The following is a 17,885-nucleotide window of genomic DNA, read 5'->3' as shown; positions in this document are numbered from 1 at the left end:
ACAGTTCTTACTTCCACATGTTTAAAAATAAAATAAAACTGAAGCTCTTTCAGGTGAAAAAAAAAGCCAACTAGACACTTTCTATCAGTATATCTTAACCCTGGCAACTTCAAGATGCCTGGCTTTCAATTTCCAGAATTCCCCAGCCAGCATACTGAGAAATACTGCTTTATGTTAAAGCGTTCTGTAAAAGATTGCATATTCTGGAGAGAGGCAGTTTATATAAAGTGTTCCTTTGTGCAATGCATGCTTTTTATTCAAATTCTCCCTTGCATTTGGTGTATATTCTGTGCCAGGGAGCCTATGACTAGACTCTTTTGAGAACATACATGGATTTGAGTACTGAATCCTGCACTTTGCTGTGGCAACCCAAGTGGGTTAACTGGGGAGAGGACTGTGTTTAATTATATTTTCTCTTTCACAATTTAAGGAGGTTAGTTCCTTTTGCCAAATCTGAAGCTTATACTCTTATCAAGGGCCGAGAACAAGGGAGTCTTCCATGTGGAATTAGGTTGTTCCTAATGAGCGCTTTGAAACTAAGTGCAGGGAGATAGAGGACCAACAGAAGAAAAAAGAACCTAAACTGAAATTCATTGTCAGCAATAATAGCACAGATTTAGGGATGATGAGGCTACCATTAGCTATTAGCTATTTTCTTTATTAGAAGCAGTGTGCTTTAAATGTTGGTTGATAGAAGCAACAATGGAAGGGGGCTATCATTTTCCAGCCCAGCCCTGAACATGCATTGAGTTGGCTGCTGTGGTGATACACCACATCAAACTATGAGGCTTTTGTATAATATCTGACAGAACAGGGTCTCCAAATCACTAGAGCACTATAGTTCAGGAGTAAAATTTCCCAATTTTTATGTATACATATAACCCTCCCTAGAAAGATGTGTGTTTTCATATATAAAAAGAGTTTGATGATACAAAAGCAGCACTATGGTGTATGGGCATTAGCATGTATTATTTTATGGAGTCTTTCCCATTGTAAGGCATGACCTTCCAGTTCTATAAATGAACATTGAGCTGCCAAGCAGTTCTAGCCCAGCTCAGAAGCAAGTGGGTAAATAAAACAGGCTGAAAGAATTAAAGCCATAAAAATGCTTATGGCTTAGATAGGTTGCTAAGGTAACAGTGACATGGCCTCTATTGTGATACTTTTCCCTGCTGGTTCATAAGTCAGGTAGCCAGAACTCCTTTCAGGAAGTAAGTATTTGATATTTTTGTCTTCTGTGTTACCAATTTCCACTGATGGTATACTTGGAGCTTCATTATGTACTAATTGTTCTGGAAGTAATTTTGGTCTGTGATTTTGTAATGATGCAAGACTAAGAAGCATAATTTGCATACATGTATTAATCACTGTCAAACTATTTTTATTCTTGAATAAGCACCAGGCTTTAGATAATTGCTTCAAAAAAGCATGGAAACTTGGTATCTATTCCATATTCTCAATATGGTGTATCTAACATAACTTAATTGTACCAACAAATACTGCACCAAAATCTGAGTTTCTTCTAACTCCAAAGTCTATTTCTTAGCAAAATTTATTCTAAACTAAGCAATAAGTCACAGTGTACGATTTCATATCAGGTAAACCCAATGTTTTCTCCTTCATATCTTGTAATATCTTAGATTTAAGAGGGTGCTTCCTCCTCCTTCATACAAATTTAGATACAGTATATGTTTTTGCCATTGCTTAAATGTGCATCATTTCAGACAAAACAAGTGTTATCTGAAACCAAAATAACATTCTAGGCAAAACATTGGTTTTAATCACATAAATTCTTGCCTAACAGTTGTAATTTCTCCTGTCTTGACAGATCTTTGTAATTTTATTCAGTGTTTTAAAATAATTTGAAATAACATATCATTCATATTTGTCATAGTGATACACAAGTATTTTACCTGCTTCTCAATTTTAAAGCCTAATTTATTACAATTTTATTTCATTTTATATTCTCAATTTCTTTTTAACATTCTCATCTTCTATCTATTACTCTTAAACATGATTTGTCCAGATTGTAACACTTTTGTTGTTCTCAGCACAAGAAACATTTTATAAATGTGAAATAATAAGCAAACATAAATGGCTAACATCATGAGATACTAGAATTTTGTTAAGGGAATTGTAAGTAAAAATCAAAGTAAGATCTTGTAGCAAATGGATATGCTTGTCAATGGTTTTCTTATTTACAATTATTAGAAAGATTTAAAGTAGATAAAATAATGGTTTTGAGCATTGCAAGACTGAGTCTGAAATAGAATTGTGTACAATTGTGAACATGTTATTGCTAAAATGTATAACAGAAGAACAAGGGAAAGAATGGAGGAATGGTTGGTGAAAATGACAAAACTTGCCAAGATGGCTAAACTGACTTCTTTGATTAGAGACAAGGAACCTTTTATAGAGTTTTTGTAAGAAACAGGAAAAAAATGAACATGATTCAGTTTCAATGATTGTACAGAATAGATGATAAAAAATTGAGTTACCTTATAATTGTACTTTTAACTGCTATAAAGAAAATCAGAAGCTACTTTGTATTTTTCTTTGCACTTTTTAAATTTCCCTTTCCCTCTCTTTTTCTTACTTTATATTAGTTTTTAACTACTTTCATAAAAGCTTTAGTAAAACTTTTGCAACTAAGCAATGAACTTATGTTTAAAAAGAGAAGCAACCTAGCAATTGGGATTTGGAGTAACAAACATTCTTTGCACATGCTTAGAATTGTGCTGAACAGGTATACTTCAGTGTAAGAAGAAGTAATGTTCCTTTGTATCACATATGGATCAAGAATGGAAGCAGAACTGCTAAATTTGAAAATAGCTTTTTCTACCACCTTATCCAGGTACAAGTGAAGATATCAGCAGACTCTTTCTGGAAGAAAGCAAATGAGAGCACGGGAAGGAAGGAAGCAACATTATAAATTTGGGTGTGTAAGCTAGATTTTATATAAGCTTTTGAATTCTAGTTCTTTATTTACTCTCTCTGTGATAATTGAGAGTAGCCCACCATTGAGACCAACTACTCCAGAAATATTTAAAATTTTGGACTTGGATAGGAGAGATGCTGATTTGCATCCCCCACTTAATAATGTTCATTAACAAGATAATGAACATTATTAAGAGAGAAATGCAAACCAGAATCTCCCCTATCCAAGTCCAAAATTTTTATCTCAGCTCAGCCTACTTCAGAAGAAGTGGGGATAAAATAGAATACTGTATGATTTCTCTCCCTCCCCCATTTTTTTAGTTTCAAAACCTTCAAGCTTTCTTTAAGTATGGAACCAGGCCCTTTGTCCTGGTTGAAAGATTTTGTCTGTGTTTTGTAATATTTTCGCAGTGTGTGTTAAATGATCCTCCTTTTGGGAGTTTGCATGACACCTTGAATTCTAAAATAATCATGCAGGCTGAGTGATTACATAACATGTTGGGCTAAAATATGGTTGCCTAGTTTGTGGCTCAGTGTGTTGGATGAACAGATCCTGAATCAATGTTTCTCAACTTCAGTGCCTTTAAGATATGTAGACTTCATGAGACTGGGGAATTCTAAGAGTTAAAAATCCACAAAACTTAAAGGTACCAAAATTGAAAACACTGGTCTAAATAAAACAACTGTTTAGTTTAGGGGCCCATGAAATAGGCAGGAGACATAGAAAACTCTAAGAAAGCAATACATTATTTGGTTCAGGAGAAATAATTGAGTTTTCCAGCATTTGCTTTCTCAAGTAATGTTTGCTTTATGGGAGGTTTAAGGGGAATGCACTTTCTAGAGTTGGCAGGCACTAGCTGCCCTATTTCTCACTTTTCTATACTCTGTTCTAGGCTGGAAAAGCTGCAGATCCCCATTCAAAGTAAGAATGTCAACGCTATCCAAAAGAGGTGTGAAGCAGTAGGCTCCAGGAATCCTCCCCTGGGTTGGGAGTTAGAGATTTTCCATAGACGATAGCTCCTGTATCAGAGGACCAAAGGGGTTCTTTTCTGCTTAGAAAATAAGGACTTATCTCTGAAGGATTGGAATATATGGATATGTCCTGGACTTGCTGCAAGGATGAACTCTCAGAACCTCAACGTCCAAAGGTTGAAGATAGAAGGCCAACTCCCAAAGCAAATCGTTTAGATGTTCCAGGTACAAACATAATTTTTATCTCTGCTTTAGAAATAGAATGCTGGCTAAACTATGATATGCTTGAACATGGCTTATAGAATATGCCATAGTTAGTTACAGTGATGGAGGACCACAAACTTTAACCCCAGTGAATGGGTTCACAGTGTACTCTAAGCCTCAAGCAAATAAATCACATTATATCTGGGCTTGTTATATAAACCCAGCCACTGTACTTGCTGGATTTTCAATTGAGGCATTTCCCTTCTTAAAATAGCCCTGAAAGATTATTGAACATTTTCATGGAACTCCAGATATCAGCTAGGCTAGGGTATCCATTACTTGTTGAACTGTAGGGTTTTTCTTTGTTGACACCAAATACAAAAAGTAAAAGGATCTGTTGATTTTTTTTGCATCCTTGTACTATAATGTTGATATATCTCACCTGAAGACATTTCATGAGTTTGAATTATGCCATAGGATTTCTCAGAGAATGGTTTGTAAATAAAATTATTATTTTTTCATAATTTTCTTATGTGTCATGTCCCCCCTCAAAATGGAACCCAAGAGATAGTTTTTTGTTAAAGATAGGAAGAGATGATGAATAAACTTTCTGGCCTATCCTGTGGGAAAATATGAGACAAACACCTGCCCAGAGAAGGGTTTATGGTTGAGGCCAAATCTAAATAAATAGGAATCACATCATAATTTTTGTTCTGCATTTATGTTTGTCCACATGATTCATCTAGGGGAAAACCTGGGTGACATCAAGTAAGTATAATGCAGTAGATGTTGGATAGTACATTGCTTAGAAAGCTCACTCTCTCCACTTTATGGGATGCAAGGAGGGTCCCTTTTGCCAGAGGCCTCAATTTATCACTTCCAGGGTTTTCAGGCTATATTTTATATGTGGCCCATCACCATTTTATAATATATACAATATATTTTATATATTATATGTATATATTACATTTTATAATATATAAACTTAATTACTTATTTCATAAATGCTATCTTTGTATGCATAATGACATGGTCATATATATAGTTTAATATGTTCAATAGAAAGTAGGATTGGTGACTTATTCAACTATCCTTGCTATTTTGGACAGTTGCCTACATATTTCACCATGAGGAAGATGATGACCAAGAACAGCCAGGATCATCCGGTCAAGGTATGTGCCCCAAATCAACAAAACAGTTACTGTGTAAAGTTTTGTATATTAAAACATCTTTCCTCTACCAATGAAATACCTATTCCAGCACCACAGATCAATAATACAACAATAAGAAATTCTGTTGGAAATAGATACAAGTTTATATTAAGAACTCTTTCTGAAAGGAAAAATGTATATAGGCAGTGTTTCATTCTGTCATGCAACAAAGAAGCTCCAGTCAGGTAGACTGGTGAAGACCAGATTGATGGATTTCCTTTACCATGAAGATAGATCTATGGTTGAATGAACACATACCTTTCATTGAATAAAACCCGGATGCAAACCCTGATATCTGTAGGTTGACACGGTAATGAATCAAAGGTAATGAGAAAAATTCAAGTTATTGGTTTATGCAGTTAATATATTTGAGCCAAAATAAGGTGCTGTAATTTTTTCTTGAGCTTTATGTTTCTCTTGAGCTTTTAATAAAAGACGTTATTTTGTAATAGTTCAAACATCAGAACTAGAACATAAATTGCAGGAAAGCAGATTTCAGCCAATTATTAGGGTAAAAAATTATGTAGAAGTTGTTTAGAAACAAAGGATAGATTGACTTTATGGGCAGTATTTAAGTGGATGGTGAATTATCCCTTGCTTTAGATATTATAAAATACATTCAGAGAGGAGGTTTAACATGCTTTCTTCCTGTCCATGAGGTGATATTTATTTTTCTGCATAGCTAATCTATACTTGCCTTAGAAATGTGACTGGGAGTGGTACAATCCTAAAATTTACTAGATGATAACAATGACAGTGATAATATAGCTTTATTTATAGTCAAAGACCAAATAATAAGAGCAGTATAAATTCCAAAATACAACAAAAGATTGAACTAAAAATGGGAAAGGTAAAGGAAAATGCAAGAACATGAGTAGCTAGTAAAGGGAAATAATTTAATTCAAAATATAAAAATTATTTAATGTTACAATGGCATAGGAAAGATAAACATAAAGATATATAATGTACGATAGCGGAAAAAATTCTAAACTGTCAATCTCCCAATAACAATGGCAATTGCACAAAATTTAGTTGCCTTTCTAAATACTTTGCTAAATGTGTTGGCCAAGAGATGGCACATTTCATTATCATCAGTTCAACCATAGCAGGTTTTCATTCAGATTTAATAATTCAATCGTCAAGCTATGTAAAAGGCCAAGTTCTCTGAATGTCATGGAGGGACTCAATATTCCCCACTTCCCATATCTAATTGTGTACTGCAGAGAAATACATTCTTTCAAGGAAAAATGTGTCACTCTATCTCAGCCCTACTCCCTTCAATGGGCTGCTGTTGTGAGAAAATAGGAGAAGAAAGGTATCTTCACTCCTTGATTTATTGATAAAAATTATGAAGATGTGATACAAATAAATAAAATATTGATTAGGTAATTGTTAGGTAGTTGTAAATGGCCTTCCACTTGGCCATCCCCATGATTCAGGAAAGCAGGGGCTGATGAGATGCAACATTTTCCTTGATACCCCATCCATCTGAAAAAATCTCAATCGGTTGCTTCTTCTAATGTTGCCTAGGGGAATGGGAAAGCAAGCTTTGGCCATTCGTAAAGTGACAGGTTCAACTTTCTGTTTAAATAATCAAGGTTTGTTTTTCAGAGTTGCTGCATTATCAGTTTCTCTGACATTAGTCCAGATCAGTGTCTGTATAGTTAGAAAAAGTGGTGGATGAGTATCTCTACCACTTTCTCTAGCTTTTTGGTATTACTAGACAAGGTAGGAGACTGGGACAACTCTAACCACTTTGAGAGATCCTAGTCAACCTATTCTAACAGTAGCAGTACCAAAAAAGTGCTTGGAAAGCATTTTTTTAATGTTATTGTTGGTGTTGCTTTTATCATAATGCCATGTCAATCCAGTCTAGTCAATCCAACATGAGTACCATGGAGGCTCCCATACTAGCTTGTTATCAGCCAACAGGAGTTGGGTAGAATCCAGTTCCATCACATAGTCTTCTCAGATATTTCTGTAGTGTCCCATGTTGTGGGAATAGGAACATTTATATTAGGGAAAGATGGAAAACACTACTTGCATTTTAGACTTGAAATACATCTGGGAATTAGAAGAAGGGTATATTATGTAGATGTGCCCTTAAGGAATGGTTAACAAAGCTGAAATGAAAGAACATGTCAATGTGTCCATAGATGCTGGATTCCTGCACTGAGCAAGAAATTGGATCACCACTTGATTTCTGTTTCCTTTGAGATTTTTGCACTATGCATCACTTTACAACCAGCATTCCATTTTTGTTGTTGCCATGAATTATTAAGAATATTATACTTCAAAAGTACTGAATTCAGCTTTATCAGACAGCAACAACAAAGTACAGCTAATTTGTTGTGGCTGAATTCATACAATACATTTACCTATAAACCATGATTTACATGCCCAAGCCTAGAATCATATATCAATTTAAGCCCCCAAACCCCGCTACATTGTACTGTAATACATGAACAAACCAAGAATGTGGATAGATCTTAGGTCTCTAAAAATTATTTGAAGGGTTCTCTTGCAACACAAGAAAGCATATACAAAGTACTTCTTACCTTAGAAGTTGTCCTATTCTCTCCTCTAAGGAAGTGCATACAAGTTTATATTAAGAATCAGTAACAACTTCGGAAACAACTGTACAGTCTTGAAGAAAAGATTGGGCTGCTTGAATAATTTGGGAAGATGTTCTTTTTTTGATTTCTGCATATAGTGAAATATCTTTTTAGAAGGTACTAAAGAACAGCCTTTCTAGATTCCAAGTTCTCCAATAATGTATACCAAAGTTTTCTACAAGGAAGACATTTGAAAAGAATTCTTGCTTTGACCCAAACTAAGCAGTCCTCTTGAACTGATAAAAGAACCTAGAAGGATGACATGGCTACTTCAAAGATTTGTCCTGTTTGTCTGCATACAAAATAATCTTTGGTTAATAATAGTAATTAAAACCAGAAACTCTGTTGCCAAACTATGCAGTTGTAAACTGTAATACCACGTGGCCACATTGCCTTACAATAGCAATTCCAATGCTTAAGTGAATCCCATACAGTCATTAAGTGTGACCTCATATTTCCATGACTTGGAAATTGACAGTGAAGCTCACAAATGGCAATTGTATGGTTGTTTGAGAAATCCTGCTATTGTTATAATTGTCAGCTGGTGGAAAAGCACCTGAATCACAATCATGTCACTGCCACAATTTCGAGAACTGGCCATAATTCTCATTCAGCACTGTGATGACTTGAAATAGTTACTGAACAAATGGTTGTTAACTGAAGACTATCTGTATACACATACTTCCACAGCCATTTTTCTTCATCGATCATCCCAGCAGTAGCATTGTTCATGTAGAACCGTCATGGTGAACCTATGGCACCTGTGCCACAGGTGGCATGCAGAGCCATTTGTGCCAGCATGCAAGGCAAACTTACCTCACAGCTGATTTTCGGCTGGTTTGAGGCCTTTTTCGGAAGGCTTCTGCAGGCTTTGCAGACCGAAAACTAGCCCCATTTCATCACTTCCTGTTTTTCCAAAAATACCAGAAGTGATGAAATGGGGCTAGTTTTCAGCCTGCAAAGCCTGCAGAAGCCTTCCTCAAGCCTCTGGGAGGCTGAAAAGGCCTCAAACCAGCCGAAAATCAGATATGAGGCACAATGCAGGTAAGGGGGTGGCGGGGGTTGGTGGGTGGGTGGGGATTGTGTGCAGATGTGTAGGGGGCATGGGGGGCGCGCATTGCCTTCTGGGTGCTGGCACGCATGCGCGAGTATGCAAGCACGCTCACAATTTTTGGCACAGGAGCCCAAAAAGGTTAGCCACCACTGATGTAGATCATGTCAGTACAGAAAAATTCCAATGACAATGGCCTTTAGCAGATCCAGAAAGATTGGGGGTGGGGGGGTGTTACATTCTACAATCCAGTTTCACCAGATTTCATCAAACAGTATAATCACTGTGAGTCGGTCCTGAACCCAGACCTAATCCTGATTGATAGAGGTCTAAATAATCCATTTCTTCTAGGAGAAATTAATTATTGTGCTATTATTTTTTTCTCCCTTGAAAGATGATGGTATTGAATACCCACTCTCCTCAACCAACAATGATTTTGGAGCCAAAGAGATAGGGACACAAACTAATCCACGCTATTTCAGTAGATCTCCAATGAAGGCTACATTGGATGAAATCCAAGTTGGGCTGCAGAACATCCAGGTAACCTTGGATTGCACAAGTAAGGAAAAATATTTTTAATATGATTTGATCAAGAAGTTAGGGGCAAACAATGTCGAAGAAGGATTGGGGGAAATTGATTTTTAATTATATTTTTGTTCTATATTGAGCTTTTTTGTTTCCTACCTATGCACTTCAGTCCTCTGGGAAATCAGATAACATGCTGTAGTAAATATGCTAAGACAATATTGTAGTAAATCATTAAATTTATACTAAAGGCATAAAAAAGTGAATTACGATTAGTGCTTGCACTTACGACCATCATAGCATCTCCATGGTCACATGATCAAAATATGGGTGCTTGACAGATGAGCAACATATGCATTAATTAAACAAATAAATGTATTTAACAATAGTTTTAGCATCCAGGCTTATGTAACCTTCCCAAACTGGCTTCTGACAAGTAAAGTGAATGTGGGAAGCTAACAATATCATGATTCAATTAAAACTCTAGTAATTTGCTTAATAACTATGGCAAAAAAGATTGTAAAATCAAGTGCAATTTAACAACTGACTTGTTTAGCAATGGAAATTCTTGTCCCAATTGTGATCATAGGTTGAGGACTACTGTAACTTAAAAGAGTTGATGACATCATCATCATCATCATCATCATCATTATTATTATTATTATTATTATTATTATTATTATTATTATTATTGTTATTGTTATTGTTATCTGTTATCTGTTATCTGTTATCTGTTATCTGTTATCTGTTATCTGTTATCTGTTATCTGTTATCTGTTATTATCTATTATTGTCGTTATTGTTATTATTATTATCTGTTATCTGTTATTATTATCTGTTATTGATTAAACATGAAACTCAGTCAACTGAACATTTACAACGTATCACAAATACCACTGATTGGTGCTAATGGTTGATATGATTTGCTCCCAGAATCCTATGTATCAACCAAATAGCTTCCTAAAATGTATGATGTTCCGAGTAGCACAGTTTTTTGCAGTTCCGCTGGTGTTATTGCAGGAAGCTGCAATTTCTTGATGTATTTTGTAAAATTCTTGGACATGGTTCCAAGTGCCCTAATGACGGTGGGTATCACTGTATTACATGTTTCATCCATAACCATGTAGTTTCGATGGTCAGGACACGATATTTTGTAATTTTTCCCCCAGTTCTTTTTCTATTGGCCACCCAACTCTAGTGGACTCTGAAGTTGGGAGATCAATGAATTCATCTGGCCTAGAGTCTTCATAAGATGCGTTGAACTGGAAAATGAGCTACTTTAATGTTGAACAAAAAAGTTTCAAAAGGGAACAAGTTTGAAACCCAATTTTCAAGAAATTCTTTCACTAAACTTGATCTGAGATAATTAAACTTATTCCACTTGATATATTAATTCACCAATAATAGTGTATTTGTAATAACTATAACACTGCTTATTAACAATTGTAATTGTAATTTTGCAGACATGTTGATTTCTATATGATTATCACAGCTTGTATAAATACATTTCATTTCTCTCTTAGTTTCTTGTAAACCTTCAGCTCACAGATATCTATGTCTTGTCAATCTAGAATGCTTCTATAAAGTGGACTGTAGCTTAAACCATAAAAGAGGTTCAAACTTCATTCTTTTTATCTGATCACTCTGCTATAAAACATCAGGCAAAAATCACCAGGAACAGGAGTTGGCAGAAGTAAAATCAACAGTCACATGAAGTTTGGCTTAACATCTGTTTCACTTAATGAACAAGTGGGAAGTCAAGTCATAAATCCAGCATGTGGATTTGGGAGCATGTTATTTTCTGCTGTTTTTAGCAGTGGAGTTTTTGTCCCAATTGTGGTTGCTAAGTGAGGACTTCTTGTATTATTACACTGTTAATAACACTGTTATTGTAATTATTACACATTATTACATAAATTTTTGATAAAGCCAGACCAAGGCCAGCTTCTGAGAAAAAGTTTCTTAAAAGTTTCTTACATGTACCTACCTATACACAAGAATCCGATCTACTAACAGTCAAAGCAAATTAGCACTAGATAAGAGTCAACTGAATTTACAGGAGTCTGGAACTTACTGGTAGGTCTCTTTTGGGAGCATAGTTTTAGCATAGACTCCAAACTGATTGTGCATTTGACCCCACCTTCAGCCTCTGCCTGGTTATCTCATACAGAAAAAGCACCATCTTACTCAGGTTGATTTATTTTTGGGATAACAAACACAAGATTGCACTAAAACTTTATGCTGAGTAAATTGGCTGAACGAATGCCTTGTTGAAAATAGTTCCGGCTACTAAAAAAAACCCTCTATGCTGTTTTTTACAGTGAAAGATTTGGAGCAGCGTATATCCCGCTTGGAGCGGATAGTTTTAAAAATGAGGAATGCATGGGTCCATCACAAAACCTGCCATTTCAAAGGTCTGGAATATGATGATAAACAGGAAAAATAATTTTAAAATTGTATTTCTTACAGTTCAATTGGTTTTGTAATGGCTTTGCATGCTTGTAAATTAACATCCTTTCCTGCCCCAATAAACCTTGTGTATTTAGCAATTCATGAGTTTATATTTTTCTGTTAAAAACATACCATTCAGTAAAAAAGAAAGTTATATTTTATTAAGAAAATTAAATTATTAATTAATTTAATAAACTATATTTCATTATTTGTCAAGATGACTTTTGATTGGTTTGGAATGTAGGTTGCCTACAGGTAAGCCCTCTTTTACCAACTACCTCATTTAGTGACTGTTCATATTTGCAACAGTGTATAAAAATAGCTTTGTTACCAATCTTCACATTTACCATGTGTTGTAGTATTCTGTGGTTGCACGATTGCTGTTTCTGTGCTTTGCAACTATCATGCATTTACAACCATTGTAGTATCCCACAGTTGTGATCTTCATTTGTGTGTTTTGCAGTTGGGTTTAAAAAGCAGAGTTAAATAGAGTTGGGAGAAGTAAAATCATCAGTCACATGAAGTTTGGCTTAACAACTGCTTCAGTTAATGAACAAGTGGGAAGTAAAGTCATAAATCCATTGGGATCATGTGATTTTCTGTTATGATTTTAGCAATGGAGTTACCGGTCCCAACTGTGGTCACTAAGTGAGGACTACTTGTATTACTACACTGTGTGTGCAGATTTTTGATGAACCCAGACCAGGGCTTATTTTCTGAGGAAAATAAGTATAGGTCCTAGTGGACGATCACTTAAATATGAGCCAGCAGTGTGAAGCAGTAGCCAAAAAAGTTAATGCGATCCTCAGTTGTATAAACAGAGGCACAGAATCAAAATCACGTGAAGTATTAATATTGCTTTATAAAACCTTAGTAAGACCACACCTGGAATACTGCATCCAGTTTGATCATCACATTTCAAAAAAAGATGTTGAAATTTTGGAAAAAATGCAGAGAAGAGCAACTAAGAGGATTAAGGGAGAGACACTGAACCATATGAAGAATGCAGGAAATGGATATGGCTAGTCTGGAGAAAAGAAGGACTAGGGGTGACATGATAACAGTATTCCAGTATTTGAGGGGCTCTCACAAAGATCAACTTATTTTCCAAAGCATCAGAAGGCAAGACAAGCAACAATGAATGGAAACTAATCAAGGTTTCAAGCAACCTGGAATTAAGGAGAAACTTCCTAACAGTGAGGACAATTAATCTGGGGAACAGCTTGCCTTCAGAAATTGTGGGTGCTTCATCACTGGAGGTTTTTAAGAAGAGCCTGGACAGCCACTTGTCTGAAGTGGTATAGGTTCTCCTGCTTGAGCAAGGGTTGGACTAGAAGACCTCCAAGGTCCCTTCAGCTCTATTCTGATTGACTGAAGTACTAAATAAAATGTACGTCTGATATCGGTAACCATGAACCAAATGTCATTTTCTATTTGGTTGCTTACTTCTAGTGACCTAAGAGGCTTGCTTGTTTGCTTCCTCCCTCCCTCTATACTGTTCCATTTCCAGAAATTGAGCAGCTTTCCAGTGAAAACCTTATCTCACAGGATGAGTTACTGGACAATTTATCTTGATGCATAATAACAAGGATGCTGTCATCTCATCAGCTACTCAAAGCAAGATGAAGATACCTCAGAATTTTGCTCTTCTTGATGTGAGTATGAATAGACAGGGTTAAACCCATTTCTGGATAAATCTGCCACTGGTTAGCAACTATCTCAGTAAGCTTGCTAATGCCATCCACCAAACTAGTGATGGGGACTCAAGGTTACAAGCTCTTTTTTTTTTTTTTGCAGGACTCAGAATACATCTGAGATGTAGATGCTGAGGAATAGTGGCAAAGTTTTCTGGTATTTTGAGATAAGAAACATTCAGAAAGTTCCAAAATGCGCTTAACCATTAAAAAAATAAACAGTGAAATACCGTCCTTAGTTCAGAAAAGAAGCAGTATGGTACTCTGCTTTTCAAATGTTACCATACCACATTAAGCAGGGATGGGATTCAAATTTCTTAACAACCTGTTCTGTGGGCATGGCCTAATTTGTGGGGGGTGGCTTGGTGACTGGGCGTGGCTTGTTCACATGACTAGGTGGGCATGGCTTGTATGTAAATATTGTGAATATTTATGTAAATATTGAACTTTTTATTTAAAAAAGAGCAACTTTTACCCAAAATCAGGCAAAGCAGGCAGGCAGATTGAGTTGATCCCAGAATCCCAGATTCACTTAGAGATCTACCATTCTGCAATCTGCTATCTGAGTCTGTCTCATAAAATTTGCTTGCAAGCAAACTCACAAAATTAATTCACAACACACCATTATAATATTGTAAATATTGAATTTTTTATATATAAAAAAGAGCAACTTTTACCCAAAATCAGACAAAGCAATCAGGCAGATTGAGTTGCTCACAGAATCACAGATTCACTTAGAGATCTATCTTTCTGCCATCTGCTACTGAGTCTGCTCTGAAAAATAGAAGCTTCAGTCCTAAGAAAGGTTCAGCTCTGCTTTTAGATTAGCTAATGATTTCCTGCTTTCTAGCTAATCTAAATCCTTGGCACAGCTGATAATAGGAACAGCTGATGATCGGAAAATAAAAGGAAAAATAGCAACTTACCAAAAATTAGGCTAACGCAGGCTAGTTGGATGGTGTGCACGCCAGGTAAGGAGTGAGTGGGCGGGGTGGGGTGGGGCAGGGCCAGTCAGTGGTGCAATTTGCCGGTTCTCTGAACTGGGCAGAATCATAACAACTGGTTTTATAGAACCAGACCGACCAGGAAGAATCCCACCTCTGACATTAAGCCCATCATTTAGCTCAGAGCTGATTCCACCATTATATAAGGGAGCTGGCTGCTAGAGGCAGACAATGCCAAATATCCTGAATATGCATGAAGATTTTAGTTACTTAATTTGTTACTGTATTTTTACTGATAGCAATAGAAGAAAAAAAGATACAATTTTCTGCCTTGTGCAGCACATTTATTTAGGTTGTCTTTGTATACAATATTGTGAATCTTGCCTAGGGCAAGTAGAAAATGTCATTTGCTCCTCTAGCTTAGACAGCAAATCAACTGTGTCTCATCCCGATTTCTGCCGTGGTCAAAATTTATACTTATTGCTTCTTTCTTTTCTTGCCTTTCCATATGTCCCTTTTTTCTGTCAATTCTTTGAATCTGCAAAGGGGATTTTTAATGAAATTTTAGAGCTACCAGAAGAAAAGTTTGAGTCGTTTCATTTATTGCATCCTCAGGAGAATGTGTTATATGAGGGCTTGAAACCCAAATCCCTTGATCCCAGAAGCACTATACAGATAGTTCTTGTTTATCAACAACTGGGATTAGCGATTCTGTCACTAAGTAACATGATGGTAAAATGTGATGTCTGTGATCATGCCAACTTACAATGGCATTTGCAGATGTTCTGGTTCTGCCATTAAGTGAATCCTATACAATCATTGAGATGACATCACACGATCACCATCTGCAATTCCTGCCAGCTTCTCTATAGACTTTTGCTTTTCAGACTGCAGCAGTGAAAGTTGCAAATGGCGATCACATGATTGTGAAGTGCTGTTACCATTGCAATTTTGAGCTGGTTGCCAAGTACACAAATAGTGATTACATAAAAATTACAACTACGAGGACTAGTCATATGTCTTTTTGTTCAATGCCATTGTGACTTTGAACAATTGCTGAACAAGTAGTCCATCAATTAGGATTACCTGAAATGCACTGAAATTGGCAAATTACTCTTCAGCCAGTGTAATTAATTTACTCCATTTTAGTGACCCAAAGGAAGAAAAATAGTAACTTATTGCTTTCTGTTGCCTGAATGGTAAAGTAAAGCATAGGAAAATATTATACTTTCATATTATTTCTTCCATAGCTGGAGATTTGTTCCACAAGGGTTGTTCAGAAAAGATTTTCTGAGATTTTCTGAGTTGGCCTCACTCATCAAGAGTGTCTCTAAAATTTTGGTATCATTTCTAAAGGCAGTATTTAAGTTTCTCTGGTGACCAATGGCTTCTGTAAAAAGCATCATTTGCCCAGATTAGCCATGACTGGCTTCACATAACTAGATTCACCTAAAAGAGATTGGATAATTTATTGTTCTGCACTGTGAGATCCCAAGTATTATTTCAGCATGCTGTCAAACTACCTCACCACATTAAATTGCAATGTGGATTATTTGCTTCAACAAAGCCTTGTGAACCACAGCAATTGCTTTTTGATGACTTGGATTGATTTAGATAATAAGCTAACCTCAAGGATTTCATTTGTGTCCTTTTGTGATTTTGTATCTGTGATCTTATTATCTTTTTTCCTTAGAGACGTTCTTGTGATGATATTGCTGACTTTCTTTGGAGATGGGGCAGGCTGCGAGTCTTTAAAGTCAATAACAATAACATGAAATTTGAAATAAATGGAAAAAAGGGGAACGAATGGGTTGGAAATGTGGTTTGCTCTACCATGCTGAACTCTCACAGTGCAGGAACTGAAGCCAGGATGAAGCAAGTAAAAATAATTCATTAACATTTTGATGAATTTAGATCACAATATTAAGTTTGTATCAGGTAGTAATTTGTAAGCTTGCAATGGAATATTGGAGTTGTTATTTTGATAATTAGGGCTAAATTAGTAGCAGATAAAATATCTAACCTTTCCTCCATCCAGGACAGTTTAATTTGATGTTTGTGTGTGAGGATGATCTGTGACATCTGTCTCCCAATGAAGTGCCAAAGCTGATCCAGCTGACTATCCCTTCCTCTCTCACAACTCCATGTGTATCTGCTCAAGATCTAAATTGTTCTTTGGTCAAGGATACACAATAGGAGGAATCTGATCTGGTATAGTTTCCTTATACCTGAGGTAAAATTGGATTTATTAAGAACACCTAGGATAGGAAAGCTTTCTTTGAGAAGAGACAGGAAAATCCCTATTCCTTTGGTCCTTTTATAATAATAGATCGTGAGAAAACTGTGGTCAAAAGGCTTATACATGTAGATCAACTAAAGAATTTAAGTGATAATTAATTAATTAAATGATTAAGTACGGCAAAATCCCTTACTCAAAGGATTTTCTCAACATCTTGTAAAGTTGGATCAATCCACAAAAGCATGATCCAGGTGTTCTTTCTCAATGAATCAAATGACACAGAAACAGACCTTATCTGTCCTACCCCTTCAGCTGGCTCTGAAAACTGTGGGCTCCATACTCCTGATTTTATGCAGCATTGCTCCTTTATAAAGTATTTGAGAGCAATATCTGCAATATGGATTATCTTTAACTCTTGCTATGTTCTTTACCTTTTTCTTATCTTGGTATTATTGTGATATTTATGTGGTAATTTTATTTAAATGTTAGCCACCTTGAGTGTTGGAGCTGAACAAGATATGTTAACAAGTATGTTCTTCAGGCCTCCTTTCTTAATTAATACAGTCATCAAACACTATACTTTTTACCATTTCAGGACTTCAGCTTTTAATATGGGATTGCTTATACATAACATTAGTTTCAAAACTGGAGTATAACGATATGGATTTATTTTTCTTTCTTGCCTGCCCACCTGCTACTTAAATCATTGCCTTTCCCCACCAGGATGGGGAAAAAAGTAAAATGTGTGAGCATTTCAATAGGAGAAAACGTTTTGCTGGATGGTACTTCAAATCCTTGATAAAGCATTTACTTTATAGAATAAGGCAGCTTTCCTTGCATTCCACTATGATTCACTGTCACTATGGATTAAGCATGACAGAAGCATGATCACCATTATAAACCTAAGAGCATTGCACACTGTTATGTAATGAATATAACAGGTCAAAGATCATTTTCATATACAAAGTTCGCAAGTGTATTTTTGAAAGTTGTTACTTCTTTATGAAGGGAGTGAGAGGGTAACGAAAGAGACATCATAAAAT

At 35.9% G+C, this 17,885-nt stretch overlaps 1 protein-coding gene across 2 annotated transcripts; it reads left to right on the top strand.

The window, feature by feature from the left end:
- The first annotated feature begins 2,804 nt into the window (after positions 1-2,804).
- LOC148129020 (uncharacterized) lies at positions 2,805-12,063 on the top strand. Of its 2 annotated transcripts, XM_087945150.1 has the most exons (5): positions 2,805-2,938; positions 3,831-4,134; positions 5,223-5,285; positions 9,385-9,549; positions 11,836-12,063. In XM_087945150.1, the coding sequence occupies exons 2-5, from the start codon at positions 4,029-4,031 to the stop codon at positions 11,958-11,960; spliced, it is 459 nt and encodes a 152-aa protein (XP_087801276.1). In that variant the 5' UTR covers positions 2,805-2,938; positions 3,831-4,028; the 3' UTR covers positions 11,961-12,063. The 2 variants fall into 2 exon arrangements, with proteins under 2 accessions (XP_087801276.1, XP_087801277.1); XM_087945151.1 differs by lacking the exon at positions 2,805-2,938 and having other exon boundaries at positions 3,891-4,134; positions 9,385-9,530; positions 11,836-11,954.
- Positions 12,064-17,885: the final 5,822 nt, after the last annotated feature.

Source organism: Notechis scutatus, chromosome Z (assembly GCF_049901735.1).
Source record: "Notechis scutatus isolate UNSWTSFEM ecotype Mainland chromosome Z, rNotScu1.2, whole genome shotgun sequence".
NCBI classification, from domain to species: Eukaryota; Metazoa; Chordata; class Lepidosauria; order Squamata; family Elapidae; genus Notechis; species Notechis scutatus.
This window is presented reverse-complemented; position numbering and strand designations above follow the sequence as displayed.

Excerpts from the sequence above, each read along its gene's own strand:
- LOC148129020 (XM_087945150.1), top strand. The coding sequence starts at position 4,029 with ATGGATATGTCCTGGACTTGCTGCAAGGATGAACTCTCAGAACCTCAA. Across the intron at positions 5,286-9,384 it reads GCCAGGATCATCCGGTCAAG|ATGATGGTATTGAATACCCA; the intron begins GTATGTGCCCCA and ends CTCCCTTGAAAG. Across the intron at positions 9,550-11,835 it reads GGTAACCTTGGATTGCACAA|TGAAAGATTTGGAGCAGCGT; the intron begins GTAAGGAAAAAT and ends TGTTTTTTACAG.